The sequence below is a fragment of the Pterocles gutturalis genome, unplaced genomic scaffold, assembly GCF_000699245.1.
Source record: "Pterocles gutturalis isolate BGI_N339 unplaced genomic scaffold, ASM69924v1 scaffold9693, whole genome shotgun sequence".
NCBI classification, from domain to species: Eukaryota; Metazoa; Chordata; class Aves; order Pterocliformes; family Pteroclidae; genus Pterocles; species Pterocles gutturalis.
This window is the reverse complement of record NW_010125608.1, coordinates 307-17,294: the sequence shown is the minus strand read 5'-3', so window position 1 is coordinate 17,294 and position 16,988 is coordinate 307. Positions and strand designations below refer to the sequence as shown.

The 16,988-nt window shown below is 59.4% G+C and overlaps 1 protein-coding gene across 1 annotated transcript in view; it reads left to right on the top strand.

Annotated features, from left to right (window-relative positions):
- The window catches only part of CACNA1S (calcium channel, voltage-dependent, L type, alpha 1S subunit), a 44,293-nt gene extending 30,839 nt beyond the window's left edge, over positions 1-13,454 (top strand). The window contains 16 exon segments of the mRNA XM_010078633.1: positions 422-478; positions 2,661-2,789; positions 3,423-3,488; positions 3,998-4,089; positions 4,592-4,751; positions 5,223-5,350; positions 5,769-5,865; positions 7,213-7,315; positions 8,430-8,531; positions 8,654-8,778; positions 9,833-9,961; positions 10,683-10,882; positions 11,656-11,720; positions 12,191-12,300; positions 12,852-12,968; positions 13,194-13,454. Coding sequence (XP_010076935.1) covers positions 422-478; positions 2,661-2,789; positions 3,423-3,488; positions 3,998-4,089; positions 4,592-4,751; positions 5,223-5,350; positions 5,769-5,865; positions 7,213-7,315; positions 8,430-8,531; positions 8,654-8,778; positions 9,833-9,961; positions 10,683-10,882; positions 11,656-11,720; positions 12,191-12,300; positions 12,852-12,968; positions 13,194-13,454 — 1,941 coding nt within the window.
- Positions 13,455-16,988: the final 3,534 nt, after the last annotated feature.

The window sequence follows — 16,988 nt, the reverse complement described above, 5'->3', positions numbered from 1 at the left end:
GAGCTGGTCACCTTTGCTCCCAGACCCCACCTGCCACAGCCCTGGGCCTGACCCGCCCGCGGGTGTCATGACACAGTCCTGAGCTTTGGCCCGGGTTTCCTGGCTCATACCCCCCTGCCCCAGATGTGTATGTCCCAGCAGGTGAGATGCAGTGGGGCACAGAAGTGGGTCAGTCCCTCACGAGCAGCGTGCTTCCCTGGCCATCTGCTGCCACTGCCCCTCAAAAGTCACATCGCCTTGTCCATGAGCCCAAGTGATGGCGAGTCTCTGCCTGTCCTTCCCCTGTGCTGCTCCTCTTGTCCCCAGTTTCTGTCTCACTTTTTCTTCTCTGCCTGTGTCTTTTTCTTCTGCAACCGCCAAGCCCTCCCTCCCTCTCATTCCTGCCTCACTTCTCCTGCTGACTCTCTTGTTCTCTTGACAGACTGTTCTTGCATCCAGTGGCGGATTGTACTGCCTCGGCGGGGGCTGTGATAGCATTGTAAATATCAGCTGCATGTGCTTGTGGTGCGCCCCTGTCCCCTTTGCTGCCCATGGCCATGCCAGCGTGCCGCCGGCCAGCGTTTGCATGAGTCCTGCATGTCGTTCGGACACACCAGACCCAGCTGCTCTCTCCAGGCTGTAGCTCTCCCCTTGCTGAAAGGGACTTAGGGCAAGACACCCCCCCCACCCCAGACAGCCCTTTGCACCCTGAGGTGTGCGGGGCTGTTCCGCAGCCCTCCTGGGTCCGTCCACTGGCCCAGCCGTGCCCTCCACCATCCCACCCCCAGCACTGCGGTATCCCACCCGGACAGAGCATCTCGCAGAGGTGTCCCTGGCTGCTGAGGGCAGGACGGTTGGCCTCAGTTCCTCTGACTGTCACCAGGTCTGTGTAAGGCCTGAAGGGATTTGCCTGTGCGAATGCAGCCTCTTAATGCTATTAGATGGAGAAATAGTAAAGAGGAGCGACGCTTGCACTGTGCCTTCCTGCAGGGAGCTGGCTGTGTCCCGTGGCTGCTGCCCTTGTGGGCTGGCTGGTGGCTGAGCCCACCATGGGGTACAGTGGGTGTGGGGTGCCTTGGGCTGGTCCATAGGAGCGCTGAAAATCATAGAATCATAGAATCATTAAGGTTGGAAAAGACATCAAGGATCATCAAGTCCAACCCAACACCACCTAACTCACTAAACCATGTCCCTAAGCACCACATCTACACACTTCTTGAACACCTCCAGGGATGGCGACTCAACCACCTCCCTGGGCAGCCTGTTCCAATGTCTGACCACGAATGGGGAAAGGCTGGCTGCAGGGTCCCATGCACTGAAATCTCTTCCAAGAGCTCCCAGGGCCTTGGTGCTGGGAACTGTGGAGGGCAAACTGGCCTGTGCTGGGCACTGTCCGGGTCCTGGTGAGGGGACATGGTGCACGGGAGCTGATGAGATGTTCCTGATGACGGTGCTTGCTGGGCAGGTGCTAGGCAGTAGGAGAGCAAAAGGCAAAAGAAAGAGGAGTGGGGAGAGGAGACGATGTTTTTTAGTGCAGCCCTGGGAACTCAGAAATGCCAGACTGGGGAAGCTGGAGCTGCTGGGAGGGGTGTTTTCAACTGAGTTTTGCTGCCCTTACATAGCTGGGAGTGGGTGAGCTGGATGGTGAGAGTGACAGGGCAGCAGTAGGGGTCTGGCAGGACGAGGGGACAGTGGGAGAGGCATCCCAAGTGGTGATGGAGTCAGGATGGACAACGTGGTGGACACCAGGAGGATTTGCTCATGGTTCCTGGTGGTAGAGGCTGGGGCTGCGGCTGTGCCGTGATGCAGCAACCAAGGGGCCCCCAGCCCCTCCAGCTGCCAGTGTCCCAGGTGGTCCCGGAGGAAACCTGTCCCTTTGAGCCCAGGAGCTGTGCCTGCTGGCTCCCCTCCTGCTTGCCCATTTTCCCTTGAGCCCAGGAGTCCCCAGCCCTGGGACATGGGTGTTTGTCCCTCCAAGGGAGGGACTGCGGCCACCTGAAGAGAGTGTGGGCATCACTGCAGGTGGGGGTGGCACCGGGAAGCACCCCCAGAGCCACCCTGCCTTCAGGCCCTCCTTTGGTTCATGAAAGCCCTGCTGGGACATTCTGGAACCAACCTTTCTGTGCTTAAACAGCCATCATTAACCCTTTGTGTGCCTGGTGCTTGGCCTACAGCTCACCTTACAAATGGACCCTGAGGTGGGAGCATCCCATATGGTACCTGCTGGGCAAGAGTCTGGAGGGACCTGAGCCCGTCCTTGGGCAGCCCTGTCTGACCCTGAAGAGCACAGCTCACCCAGCCTGCGTTACAGCATGCCTTTCTCCCTGCAGCGTTCCATCCCCCTAGCTAACGGGATTGCTCTCATACCCATAACCAGGGTGGAGATGTGAGACAGTGGGGTTGGGGAGATGAACGCATGGGGAAGGCTGGAGGCAAAGTGCCAGTACATCCCCTTTGCAGTCTGGTCCTCTGAGCAGGCAAGGGCTGTGGGGGCTGTGGCTGGGGGGCTGGGGGGGGAGAAATCTTGTTACCCTCCCACCGCCAGGGCTGTGGGGGCTGTGGCTGGGGCCCGGGAGGGGGAGAAATCTTGTTACCCTCCCACCGCCAAGCCATGGAGCCCCCCTTGTCTGCCTGGAGGCACCAGCACCCGCTGCCCTCCAAGTGTTGTGCTCTGACTGCAGGACTCTGATGACAACTCCCGTGTGTCCATCACTTTCTTCCGACTGTTCCGGGTGATGCGGCTGGGGGAGCTGCTGAGCCGGGGGGGGGGGGGCCGGACCCCCCTGTGGGCCTTCATCAAATCCTTCCAGGTACACAAGGAGCAGTGCTCCTCTCCCAGACAAGCACATGCCCTGGGCTGGCAGTAACCTCTGGTCCTCAGGCGAGCAGTCTGTCCTCAACCAGGCAGAGGGGGAAAGCTCCAGTGCTGGCAGGCTGCTGGCCTCAGGCTGGACCTGTGCAGGAGACCATTGCCTGTGTGGGTGGGAAGATGTCAGGGGTCTCCCTGGCTGACACCCCCCATGTGTCAGAACCTGAGACACAGCTGGGCTGAGCAGGCAGGGACTGCGCAGGCACATCAGCCCTGGGCCCAGCAAGGCTGGGCTTTGCACCAAGTGGGCAGCTCAAGGGCATGCTGCAGCATCTCAGCCCACAGCCCCTGCAGCTCCCTCAGCCCTGAGCATCCCTGGGTTGTGCTCGGCCTTCGTCCCAGCTGCAGAGACCCAGTGCTCCCTTGGGGGTTGGCGTAAGCCTCCCATGCCTGAGAACTGGAGAGTGGAGCTAGTGGGAGGGTGGTTGGAGGAGCAGGCAGAAAATAAGCTGTCCCCTCTCCACATGGAGGCCTGGATGCTGGCCCCATGCCAGCTCCAGACTCAACCTCCTCTCCCTGGATTGTCTTGATGCTGGGCTGGTGTCTCACATGAGCCATGGTCCTTTTGTCACAGGCTCTGCCCTATGTTGCTCTGCTGATTGTGATGCTTTTTTTCATCTATGCTGTGATCGGGATGCAGGTGAGAGGCACCAGGGTGGGATCTGGTCTTGAACAAGCCTGATAGCATCTGGGGAGATGGGATGGAGAGAGACTAGGTCCTCTGCCAGGCACTCCTTGGGACTTCGCACATGATGGGACTGTTTTACCCTGATCTCTGAAGGATGCTTACAGCCCCAGCAGCCTCCTCCCATCCCCAGCCTGCAGCTAGGGCAACTGAGGCACGTAGCAAAAAGCACTTTTGGAGTTAAGGGCACAACCTAGACATACAGTCACCAGTGCTTGTGCCTGGTTCGTAAGACCTTGTCTCCTTGGTCCACATGAGGTGCAGCCTAGGCAGGCACATTTTCACCATAGGCAGGAATGTCCAAGGAGCTCGTGAGCTGCAGAGCATTCACACCTTGGTCTGGCTCTTTTGGGGACACCCAAAGACAGGTAAACAAGAGGAAGAGGAGCTCAGGGTCAGGGGTGGTCTGGAGGGTGGTCGGTGCCTGAAAAAGGGTGCTGGGGACCTGACAATGTGGTTTACAGATGTTTGGGAAGATCGCCATGGTGGACGGGACCCAGATCAACCGAAACAACAACTTCCAAACCTTTCCACAAGCTGTGCTGCTCCTCTTCAGGTCAGTCTTGTCGTGGTGAGTGGGCAGCTCCAGAAGGGAGCTGGGCTCAGAGGCCACATGGGAGCCCACCAGCTTGGAGAGACAGACACCAGCATTTCTGTAGCTGATTTCTTTTTTACCCTCCAGAAAGATTTCTTGCAGCGGTGGAAGCATTTCAGGAGTGGCTGGCTGTTTGCTGGGTGTGGCTGAGCTGCAGGAGAGAGGGGCACTTTGGGGTTTCTATTCTGAACATTTCCTTCCCAGATTGGATTTTAATTTGTGAATTGTGAGGAAACTCAAGGGGAAGCAAGAGCTCAAGCCCACAGCTTTCCTTGACTCCCAACTCTTTACTGTGGAGCTTTCAAGAGCAGACTCCCCACAGCAGCACAGCAAGCCCGGGATTCAGACTGCTCCTTTCCCAGCAGCTCCCCGTTCCCGTGTGGACTGGGTTGGCCACAGCCCTCCCTGCGTGCCCGGCTCTGTCCAGGACAGGCAGGGAGCAGCAGACATCCCCTCTCCCCAGGTGTGCGACCGGCGAGGCCTGGCAGGAGATCCTGCTGGACTGTAGCTACGGCAAGCTGTGCGACCCCGAGTCAGACTTTGCTGAGGGCGAGGAGTACACCTGCGGCACAGGCTTTGCCTACTTCTATTTCATCAGCTTCTACATGCTCTGCGCCTTCCTGGTATGCCGGCTCCCTGTGGCTCTCCCGTCCTGGCCCTGGTGTTGAGTTAGCCTTGCATCTTGTGGGGCTGAGCCCACAGCACCCTCCTCCTGGGGCATCATTCCCCAGCCCATCTACCCAGCCGTGCTGTGAACCTGGCACTGCACTCCCGTGGGACCCAGGATCCCCCCTTACATCCTTCCCCCAGCCCCCAAGTGCCATTCGGATGTGTCTGTGCTGGCTCTTGCAAGGGTAGGGTGGGAAGACCTGCCCTGTGCCTGCTGCAGCTTTTCACAGGTCTCCTTGGGTGGGAGGCCTGTCCCTGCACGGGGTGACCCACAGCATCCCTTGGGAACCCAAGCCCCTTCTTCCAAACACATCTGCTGGCATCTCCGCGGCAGCGCTGCCCTGCTCTATGCACTGTCCGTCTGCCACTGTCCCTCTGCCCAGGGACTGCGCTGAAGTCCTTCACACCTGCTCCTCTGCCCTCAGATCATTAACCTCTTTGTGGCTGTCATCATGGACAACTTTGACTACCTCACACGTGACTGGTCCATCCTTGGGCCCCATCACCTGGATGAGTTCAAACGCATCTGGGCTGAGTACGACCCCGAGGCCAAGTGAGTCACGGGGCGTGGGTGGCATGGGGTGGGCTGCCCTGAGACACACCCAGCAGTGAGAGCTGTGGCACTGTCTAAGAGTTAGATCCCAGTATCTGGGAGGTGGATGTGGGCTTGCCAGCACGTTCCAGGGCTGATACAAGCCATCAGGATGTTTGGGGACATGAGATTCCCGGTAGCCTCTTCATCCAGCCCTGGTGATGCTGCCAGCTCTTCCCATGCCACTGTGCACCCTTATCTGCTGTCCAGGGCCATGGGGAGCAGCTGCCTTCCCCAAGAGGAGCTTAGGGACATGCAGGGATTTGGCCACCACAGGAGCACAGGGCAGGCTACAGGGGTGAATCCCCCCAGCCCCTGCCCGAACCACTGTCCCCTGTGGCTGCCACCACACTGCTGATGCGGTTTGTTGCCTCTGCAGGGGCAGGATCAAACACTTGGATGTAGTGACTCTGCTGAGACGTATCCAGCCTCCTCTGGGCTTTGGGAAGTTCTGCCCCCACCGTGTGGCTTGTAAGGTGAGAGCCGAGGGGGTGGCAGGGTGTGTGGGTGCAGGAGCACCTTCCCCAAGCTGTCTCTGCATCCTCCCCAAGGAGGCTGAGGGTGACAGTCCAGCCAGCTTCCCCGTGTTTTATATGTGTGCTCTGAGCTCCGGTGTTTCCTGGAGAGGAGTATTCAGGGGGCAAGGAGAGATGCTGTTAACCTGCATGGAGCTGGTGTGTTTCAGGGTTCTGAGGATTTGGACTTGCCTGTGCTCACCCCAGAGAGAGGGGGGTGGCCCAGGTGGGCTGATCTCTGCCCGACCTGGAGCCCTCAGTGCCGAGGGTCTCCCAAGCCAAACTGGGGTGCCCCACATCTGCATCTGGTGCAGGAGGGCAATGCTGGGCCTGAGTGCCTGGCCACATCAGCTGGGCTGGAGAGGTTTGTTTCGAAGGGCTGATAGCACTGAGGGAGCTGGAAACACCATCTCTGTAGGCGTGAGTACAGTTTTCCTGGCTCATTCTGCACAAATCTGTGCAAAGCCTGCATGAGGCTCTGGTGTAAACCCCATGGACAGGGTCTCAGGCACTGGTGTAAACCTTTGTGGGTCTTGGACAAACTCAGTAGGAGGTTTGACTCCCAGATCCCTCACAGCAGCCTGGGGCATTTTTTGGAGGGTGGAACACAATGCAGGATGACTGCCATCTCCTCCCGTCCCCTTGAGAGCAATGCTGGGTCTCTCTCACTGGCTGGTTGCTTAGCCTGGAGAAAAGGAGGCTCAGGGGAGATCTTATCACTCTCTACAACTACCTGAAAGGAGGCTGTAGTGAGGTGGGTGTTGGTCTTTTTTCCCAAGTAGCAATCGATAGGATGAGAGGAAACGGCCTCAAGTTGTGTCAGGGGAGGTTAGATGATTGGATATTAAGAAATATTACTTCACTGAGAGGGTTATCAAGCATTGGAACAGGCTGCCCGGGAAAAGTGATTGAGGGGTGTAGATGTGGCCCTTAGGGACATGGTTCAGGGTGGACTTGGCAGTGTCAGGTTTACAGTTGGACTCAATGATCTTAAAGGTCTTTTCCAACCTAAATGATTTTGTGATTCTATTATTTTTCTCCCATGGCACCAGTGCCCCATGGGTTGGGTTATTTCCACAGATCTGACCTGGCTCTCCCCGCAGCTTGGTCTGGTTTAGCTGGTTAGCACACCTGATGTCGCTGCCCCCGCCCCTCGTGCTGCCAAGCGGTGGTGCAGAGCTCCGTGCCCCAAGTGGAGCCTCTTCCCCGCCGGCGTGGCTGCGCTGCAGCCAGGACAGGCTGTGTGTTTGCAGGGAGCTGCCAGCCTGCTCTGCCACCTGGGGTGATGGCTGCTGGTTTGCTCCGCAGCGTCTGGTGTGCATGAACATGCCCCTGAACAGCGATGGCACTGTCACCTTCAACGCAACCCTCTTTGCGCTGGTGCGGACAGCCCTCAAGATCAAAACAGAAGGTAAGCGATGCTCCTGTCGCTGCAGCATGATGGGGGGTCCCTCTCCTTGTTCTGCAGGGTTCTGGCTGCACGCCGTTCCCCTACTCTGTCCAGGGACCTCAGGGCGCTTGCTTACGGGCCAGCCCTTGGCTTCATGCCGTTAGTTATCTCATTGGACCAGAGACCATGGGCACATGTGTGGAGCTGCTGGGGCCAAGCCTGGAGGACATTTTTAGTTGCAGGCATGTGTGTTGTATCCCTTGAAGAGTGACCCAATGCCACCCCAGCTGCAGAACTTCATCCTGAACAGCTCAGGAGTGGTTCTGACCCAGTTCCCATCCCTGCCATGATTCATAGCCACCAGTCTCCCTTCCTGCGCTGTTGGGTGTAGTCTGATGTCCCCCTGCCCCCAGCAGAGCACCGGCTGCTCCAGTTTTGCATCTCCCCATGTATTTATAATCTCAGACTGGAATGGAAGGGGATGGATCCTCTTTGAATTTAGCTGTGCTGGGGAGGAGTTGCTTTCACCCCCTTCCTTGCCAGCAGCATGCTTTGCAAAGCCCTGCTTTGGGAAGGTGCCACACCAGCTTGTCTCCATGCCTGTGGGTTAGGCAGCAGCACCCGAGGAGCGCTGTGGCTGGGCTGGGGCAGCTGGCTCGGGCAGGAGATGAGGCTGGGCAGTGCTGGGCTGCTGGGGCTGGTGTCTTCCAGGAGCATGGCATGGGTGCCATCCCTCTGGCTGGCGTGGGGAACATCACCTCCAGCACAGTGCAGGCAGCCCTGGGAGGAGCACAGGAGATCTCGGAGCACACATGGGCGTAGACTGGGATTGCGGGTGGGCAGGAATGGTAAAGCCTGTGAGAGCACCAGAAAAAGGGGAGGTCGAGATCCCTTGTTGATCACCAGAACAGAGACAGTGGTACCTGTTTGCTAGGTCTGACTCACTCTGTAGTTAAAGTCTTTTTGCTAAAATCAAAGCTTCATTCTCACAAAGCTCATTTTTGCTGGGTGGGGAGGCTGGAGAGGAGCTGTCACACCCTGGAGGAGTCTGGCCAGGTTTTCACATGCTTTGTCTTCACTCATGTTCACATTCCTCTGTCAATGAACTGCTCTGTCCTGCTCGCTTTTCTTGCAGGTAACTTTGAGCAGGCCAACGAGGAGCTCAGAGCCATTATAAAAAAAATATGGAAGCGAACAAGTATGAAGCTTTTGGACCAGGTCATCCCACCTATTGGAGGTATGTCACCTGGTGGAACTTCCCAGAAGGGCAGAGCAACACCTGTGTGGGGTCTCAGCTGCTCTGGCAACTTGGGGGACTTGTGATAGGCGATATCATCAGGTTTGTTTTCTCCCCTCCAGATGATGAGGTGACAGTGGGCAAATTCTATGCCACTTTCCTCATCCAAGAGCATTTCAGGAAATTCATGAAGCGCCAGGAGGAGTATTATGGGTACCGGCCCAAGAAGAACCCTGTGGAGATCCAGGTTGGTAGCGTATGGGTGGTGTTGGAGGGGTGACCCTTCCTGGGGGCAGGCAGGGGGTGGGGAGGAGTTCTGCGGGTCAGGGAAGAAGCTTCCTCTAGCTCAGGAAAGTCTAGGGTGACTTAGAGCTGCAATGGCACATGGGGACCTCTGTGCCTCAGGCTCTGGAAGTGAGGTGGCCCCAAGTGAACCAGTGCTGCAGTGGCCATGAACACTCCACCACCAAGCGTGACCTCAGTCTCCAGGGTGCAGGTGACTCTGGAAGCAAAGGAGATTTTTGACTCTGCCCTCCTGACCTCAGCTGCAAAGGGGGCTCAGCGGGTCTGATGCCTCACCAACCAGTTCTAAGACCTGGAAACACCCACCACAGACCAGGTTCTGGGCCGAATGCTGCTCATCCAGGCCCTTATCCACCTACTCTTCTCCATTCCCAAAGCCTTCTCCTTTTCCTCGCCTTAGCCGTGTTGTGGACGATTCCGTGTGCCTGGTGCTCTCTGGGCCGTCTCATTGCCTAGGGCAGCATCACGCAGAAAGGGGTGGATGTGGCTGATCTCACACAGGACCCTGCAGCCAGAGGAGCCTGCACGGCAGCCCTGAAGGATGCTGTCAGGGTGGGATGGGAGAGGACTTCTGTGCCTGGCCAGAGCACCTGGGACATCCCCAATCTCTCCTGACGTTATAGGGGTGAAATCACTTGTAGAGATAAAAAAACAGGCCCTAAAGGTGCAAGGCAAGGAAGAGAGCCAGGGCCCAGGGCAGATACCTCCAGACCAGGGACAAAGGCACAGCTACCCCTTGGGCATCACCAGCCTGACCCTTCGTCAGGCTGCCCTTAGCATACCCCTTGGTGGGCCAGCATGAGCCCAGAACCTGTTTCACCAAGCACAGAACTAGCCGGCTGCAGGGTGGCCCATGGCCTGGCCCCGGGAGGAGAGCTGGCAGGGCAGCGTGGCTCACCAGGTGAGCATGCTTAATCACGTTTCCCTCGACAAAGCCCAAAATGAGATGGGGTGGTGGGGCCAGGCTGCATCCAGCCATGCCTTCTTGTCCCCACCAGGCTGGGCTGAGGAGCATTGAAGAAGAAGCTGCTCCTGAAATCCATCGGGCCATCTCTGGGGACCTGACTGCTGAAGAGGAGCTGGAAAGAGCAATGGTGGAGGCCGCCATGGAGGAAGGGATATACAGGGTGAGGGCAGCCCCCGGGGCACCCCAGGTGGTCCCACCCAGCCCCCATTTCAGTGTGGTGGTGGTGGGTTAGCATGGCTACCTGCAGCTGGAGGACAATCCACAGAGGTGAGCCTGACAGTGAAAAACAGTGTGGACCACAAGGATGGATCAGTGCTTCTTTCCTCTCCCTGAGCATCAAAATATCCTGGTTGAGTCATCCTGGGCAACCTGCTCTCTGCCTCAGTTTCCCCTCTGTAAAATGGGCTCATGGGCCTGGCAGGAGTGTGCTGAATGTTTACCCACAGGTTTGGAGGCCCCGTTCACACCTTCTGCCAGGCTAGGGCAGGACAGCTCAGGTGTCATCATCACCAGAGCAGGAACAGATTCACTTCCCACTCCCTGGGGGTCTTTGAGACAGCCTGAGCAGCTTTGGTGTTGCAGGGTTTGCAGCTTCTGCTGTGTCCAGAGGTTCCACCAGCTCAGGCTGTCCCACAGAGGCGGCAGGACTTGTCATGCACAGGGCTGACTCTCATCCCAGTGCTGCTGTGTGGCCATCACACCTCAGTGCCTCAGTTTCCCCACCTGGGCAGTGAGGCTTTCAGCACCGTGTGGTCTGCGAGGCCTAAGCAGAGAGACGAGCAGAGAGACTGCTGTTCCCATGGGCACCCCCACGTCTCCGAATGGCCCCAGAGCAGCCCAGAGCTCCAGGCCTCCTCTGACGCCCTTCCTGTTGGTTGCAGAGGACAGGCGGCTTGTTTGGCCAGGTCGACAGCTTCATGGAGCCCAGCAGCCCCCTGCAGCCGCACGTGGTCAGCCAGAGGCCCCTGCAGTTCACGGAGGTGGGCAACGAGGACCTCGACTCCCCTGTCTTCCTCGATGACTTCCCCCAGGAAGGCAACACCAACGTCAACAACGCCAACAGCAGTGCCCGGCTGCAGGGGTAAGGGCTGCTGAGCCTGACGTGGGCAGGCGCGCAGGGGCAGAGCTCAGCTGTGCCCCACGGCTCCCGGCGGGGCTGTGCTGGTGGCTGGCTCACGTTGGTCTTGCCCAGGCGCTCTCCATGAACGGATAAGGGCTGGTGAAGTGGCTGCGTTGCAGCACTGCGGTCCCTGCAGACTGGGGGAGGAATCAAACGCTGGCCATGGAAGTGGCTCCATGGACACAGGAGCTTTGTGCAGAAATTCATCCCTTGGGATGTGAGGCAGGGTCCAGGCAAGGGGACAGGGAGGGCAGACACCCCTCGCTGGTCCCTGGGCTGCAGGCTGGGGCTCCCAGAGGTGTCCCCAGAACATGCAGGGTAGCTCCAGGGCTGGTGCAGCCCCGCACATCAGTGTGTGTGACTCCCTTCTGGTCTTTCCCATCACTTCTTCATCTTGGTACCGAGAGGGTCAAGGTGGAAAGCAGGGCTCCAGGGCTCACAGGAACAACCCTTCCCCCGTCCCTGCCGATCTCTGAGTGCCAAGGCCCAGGTAGGGGCCACCAGCACCTGCCTGGGCACAGTTACAAGGGACAAGGGTTACCGATGTAAGAGGATGTACTTAATCCTACTTCTTGGGGTCTCCATCCTGTTCATCCATCCCAGGTGCCCCTCCTGGTCTGCTCTCCAGCTGTGTTCCCCAGGGTGGAGAAGGTGGGGAGGGCTGCACCCCTGGGTGGAACTGGTGTTGGCACGTGGTCCCAGCTCAGGCTGACCCACCTGCCTGCCCTTGCCAGGATGGAGTACGAGGACGAGGTGCTGAGGAGGACAGTGCCAGCAGCACCCCGGTGTCCAGTGCGGAGTGAGTCTCAGCATCGTTCATCTTCTGGGGGATCTGGACCAGCCCAAGGCCGGGGTAGGAGGAAGGGGCTGATGTTGGCAGGCAGGAGGAGACGCAGACCCCGACAACTAGGTGTTGAGCTGAGAGCCCCGAGCACAGCAGGACCTGTCTGGGGAGCTCCAGGAGACCCTCCCCACCTTCCCACCCTCTGCGGTGATGGAGCACAGAGCCAGTGCTTTGGGCTGGGGGAGGACTGGCCACCCCCAGGCAGCAGGGCCACAAGACTGTTCGTTTCCACGAACAGGGACTTCCCCTTCCTGACCATGAGTGAGGAGCCTGTATGGGGCAGTGAGCAAACACTGGGACTTCGGTTGGTCCTGAACTCCTAAGCTCTCTGGTTCCCCAGTCTAGTTAACCTGTTCCCAGCTCTGGGTGGCAGTGGTGTCCTTGCACTTACACCTATCTGATGTCCCCATTTTTCCCTCTCCCAGAGTTCAACCACCCCTTACCCGTGGAGAGGCTGCGATGGAGGATGAGCAGGAGGCAAGCAGCCACCTCTGAGGGTCACCCATTGTCGGGACCGCACCTTCTCCCCCTGGAGGTAAAGGGGGTGATGTTTGTCCAGAGGCAGCAATGTGGGGGACATGGGTGAACCTCCCTCCCCTACTGGGAAAGGCTGTCACAGCCGTGCTGGGGAGGACCCGGTCTCTAGAGCTCCCCTCCAATTAAGCTTTGCTGGAGCTTTCCTTTCTCATCAGCTTGGGGAAGGGGCTGGGGCTCCCCTCCACTGCTGCAGCGGGCATGGCCTGCTCATACAAGATGTGACAGCTCAAAGCAGCATCTCTCTGGCTCCACAGCTGCCTCCAGAGCCAGAAAAAAGAGGTGCATCAGGTTTGCTCCCGCACTCCCCTGGCTGCCCGTGGCTGCCCACAGTGCCTGGCAAGTGCCGGGAGACAAGGGCTGTTCCCAGCTCTGCCCACATGGCCATGCTGGTCCCGCTGCGGGTGGTGCCCTGCACCCAGGAGCTCCGGCAGGATGGGAGTGTGTGTCCAGGCTGGGGGACAGGACCTGTGCCCCCCACATTAACATGGGAGAGATCTGCCATGGGCATTGCCCAAGCCCAGGCTGCAGCTTTTTGCTCCTCTCCCCCAGCTGCCTGGAGGCGATGGCACTGTGACGGGAACGGTGTCCAGCTCCGGGTACCAGCAGGGTGAAAGCGGTGACCCAAGCACATCCTCCACCCTAGCCATCACCTTCCTAATCCAGGAGGTAAGGCAGGGGCCCAGCCTGGCAGAGAGAAAGGCAGGGCTGCCAGGGAGCGAAAGGTGCTGGAGGGGTGCCATGTTCATGGCAAGTTGTGGGGTTGGAGGGCAAAGCTTAGCTACTAGGCTGAGCAGCAGGTATGTGCCAGTGCAGAGGGCAGCGGGGAAGAGGAGGTGAGGGTGGGCTGCCTGCAGCCAGGGACACTTCTACAGACCCCATCCTCTGCTGCAGGCTCTGATCTCCGGGGGCCTTGCGGCTCTGGCCCGTGACCCATCCTTCGTAGCAGTGACCAGGGACGAGATGGCGGCCAGCAGCCAGCTGGAGATGGATGAAGTGGAGAAAGCAGCCATGGAGCTGCTAAAGGGAAGAGAAACACTGCAGGGCACAAAAACTGGCCCTGCCCGCCAGGATACCTCGGCTGCATAACCAGCCAGCTCCCCAGGGCTCAGTGCAGCCCCCTCCCAGAAAACCATCGCTGCCACTTGCCTGTGAGCTGCCTGCCAGCGCAGCACAGCGGGCATGGTTCCTTCAGGAGCTTGCAGGGGTTACTGGAGCAATGCCTCGCTGCTCCCCCTCTCTGCCTGGGGTCCTGGGGGGCTCTGTCCAGCTGCAGGAGGATTTTTGGGCCAAGTCTCCCGGATGCTGCTGCAGGACAGGACCTTGCTGTGCCAGCAGGGTCTTGCAAGAGCCGGGAAGGTCATTAAAGTGTTCCTGCTGTGTGACTCCGTGGGTCCCCCTGTCCCTTCCTTCCTCTGCCACCCTGCCTGCACAGCCTGTGCCCACAGCTGCTCCCTGCCTAGCCCAGCCTGGGGAGGGGGCTGCAAACGCGAGAGCACATTTAACCGGAGCTGGCAGTGGTTCGTGCAGCAGCCTCCAGTCCCCGTGCTGAGGGAGGTCTGTCCCTGGTGCCCAACTGCTCACTCCTCAAGCAGCCACGTTGAGGGTGCCAAGTTCTGGAGGTTTCCTGGCATCCCAGCGGCTGGACCCAGTGTCCTTACGTCTCTGCTGGCGCCTCTTCCTACTGCTTGCAGCCAAGTCTGTCCTGTGGGGAGGAGGAGAAGTGGCTTGGGCAGATCTGCCATGGGCTGGGGCAGCAGGCAGGGTCATTCTCCCAGCTGGGTGAGAAGCAGGATGGTGCAGAGGTGCGAGAGCACGTCCAAGTCTGTGAGCAGCCCTGGGTCTAACTGAGGGGGTAGTTGGCCACTGCGGTGCCATTTCTGTCACTTCAGCTGTCTCCAAACACCACCCTTGGGCACTCACCACGCAGCCCAGCCCGCAGGAGGGTCTCATCCAGCCCACAGCCCTCCGCACTGCCGCAGCCAGGAGAGCGCAGGGGCACAGTGCCTGCTGCGTGCCCCTGCCAGCGCTGCCCCGCGCTCCCTGCGCACCCTCTGCTGCTGCCTCATGTCAAGTAGCAGCTGAGGTTATTCCTCTTTGGGAAGGGGTCTGCCCAGGAGTTGCACTTTGCAGACCCCAGGGTCCCAGCACTCGGCGCTGGCACAGCCGCGTCTCTCCCGGCCCCCTCTGCTGGGATCTTGCTCCAGAGGGCCCCCAGCCCAGCTGAACTGGGCAACGCAGGGCTCTTCCTTGCCTAATATATATTAAAATGCAGCAAAGTGATGGGTCCCGGGGGAGGTGGTGAATCAATAGAGCTTGCCTGCTCTCCAGCAGGGCATTTATTTGTTAACTTAATAGAAGGGAAATGGCTGTTGCTGAGCTCCAGCTGCAGCCTCAGTGTTGGAGAACTCGCCTCCGTACAGGGGCCGTGGCAGCTTTCCCCCAGGGTGCAGGCGATCAGCAGGGATGGCGGGGGGCAGCCGCTGCATCCCGCTGCATCCACTGCACTTGCTTCACTGCCCTGGGGCGGGACACATGCTCCCCTTGCACACACGCACCCAGGCACAAACACACCCATCCGCTCCTGAGGAAGGGGAGTGGGCTGGTTGCCAATGAAGCTTTGGCATCGGGGAGACCTTCCAGCAGCTTCCAGTGCTGAAAGGGGGCTACAGGAGAGATGGGGGGGCTCTGGATCAGGGGGTGCAGGGACAGGGGGAGGGGGAATGGGTTTAAGCTGAAAGAGGGGAGATGGAGATGAGATGTGAGGAAGAAATGTTTTCCTGTGTGGGGGGTGAGGCAGTGGCCCAGGGTGCCCAGAGAAGCTGTGGATGCCCCATCCCTGGAGGGGTTCAAGGCCAGGCTGGATGAGGCTTTGGGCAACCTGGGCTAGTGGGAGGTGTCCCTGCCCATGGCAGAGGGTGGGACGGGATGGACTTTAAGGTCCCTTCCACCCCAAACCATTCTGGGATTCAATGAACTATTCTGCCAGGGACATGTCAAGGATGGGCTTCATCAGTTACAAGGTGGATGAAGATGGTTTCTTGGTCCCTTTAGTGAGGTACGGGACTGCGTGTGCCACTTTCCAAGGCAGGGGGGTGCTCACTGGGGACTCTAGATATGAAGGGTGACACTACGGTGGGGACATACTGCAGTGATGGCGCAGTGCCTCTGTACCCTCTCTTGGGGTCTGGGGCTGCACAGGGGCTGATTTGCCCCAAACAAGCATCTGGGGGGTCTTGCTTGAGTGGATTTCTAGCTGAGTTGGGGGACACATCTGGCTTGCGACATGGCTGGCACGAGGGTGGGAATAGGACAATTGGGCCAGCAACACCACAGCACGGTCACTGCCCCTCTCTGCCTGGTGTTTCGGGGAGGAAGGGTCCAGCTTCAGAAAAAACAGTGGCTCAGAGTGGGAAGTTGCCCCTGACCCAGGTGTCCTTGCAAACACGACCCCCAGGGACAAAGGAAGAGCCGTGCCAGCTCCTCACATCCTTGTAGGACAACAGCCAGGCTGCATCGTGCTCATCCCTGGGATGCTGTACCAGCATGAGGTGCCCTGGAGCTTACCCGTCCCAGCAGAGGCCACACCAGCTCAGCCAGGGTGCAGAGCCTCGTGCGCACACGGCCCGTGGTCCCAGTACCTTGGGAGCCTCAGGAGGCGCAGGAGCAGACGGAGGGAGGGGACGGTGCTGTTGAGGTGAAGGCATCCAGACCCCAGAGCAGAGGGCAGGTGCTGGGCTCGGCGCTGGGTACAGCTCTGACTTCATTAGCTGTCAGCCACCAGTGTTGGCGTGTCTCAGCTGTCCCAAAGCAGATGGGCAACGTCACCCAGGACGCAGCCAGGGCTCCTCAAAGTAAACCTCAGTGTGCCTCAGTTTCCCCTCGCCACCTATAGCAGCTCACCCTGACGTCAACACTGACCTACAGAGCTGGGGTTCCCCTGGTCCCACATCTCCCTCAGCCCGGGAGATGCTTTTTCCGATGGAGCCAGAGGCTCCCTGTGTCCCTGGGCAGCCCAGGCTCTGGCCTGGCTGCCAGCACAGGGCAGCATGTCCATCTGGCATCAGCCCCACAACGTCCAGGCGAGTGACGGGGAAGCCAGGCCAGGACTCGTCCACACCTCAGCACCCGCCTGTCCCCAGTCCTGCTCCTTGATGGGCCCCAGCCACGTCCCCCTCACGTGTCTCCTGAGAGCGGCTCACACGACGGACCCCATCGCCCTGCGGCACCATCCTCTGTTGCTTGGCCCCCACAGCCAGAGTGGGCATGCCAGAGAGCTACAGCACCATGCCACCGTGCCCGTGCCACGAGCCTCAGCCCCTGTCCTCTGGGGATGGGCTCTCGCCACAGCCTTGGGCAACCCACGGGCTGACCAACCCCCCAGCCCCCGGGCTCTGGCAGGAGCACCCAGCTCACCCCTGCCCTGCGCTGGCTCCTGCTGCTCAGCGCTGTCACCTCCCCAACCCGCAGAGCTCCACGATGGGACCAGGTGGAGCCGTGGAGGAGTTTGAGTGATGCCAACCATGTGGGCAGACAAGCCCCAGAGGTGGTTGTTCGCCTCCGTCCTCCAGGCACTGCTCTTTGCAGGGACAGGGACCTACAGGGTCCCGGTCTCTGTCCCCTGTCCCCAAACCAAGTCACCGCACACCAGAGCAGGCTGGAAACATCCTTTATTGACACCATGGGGCT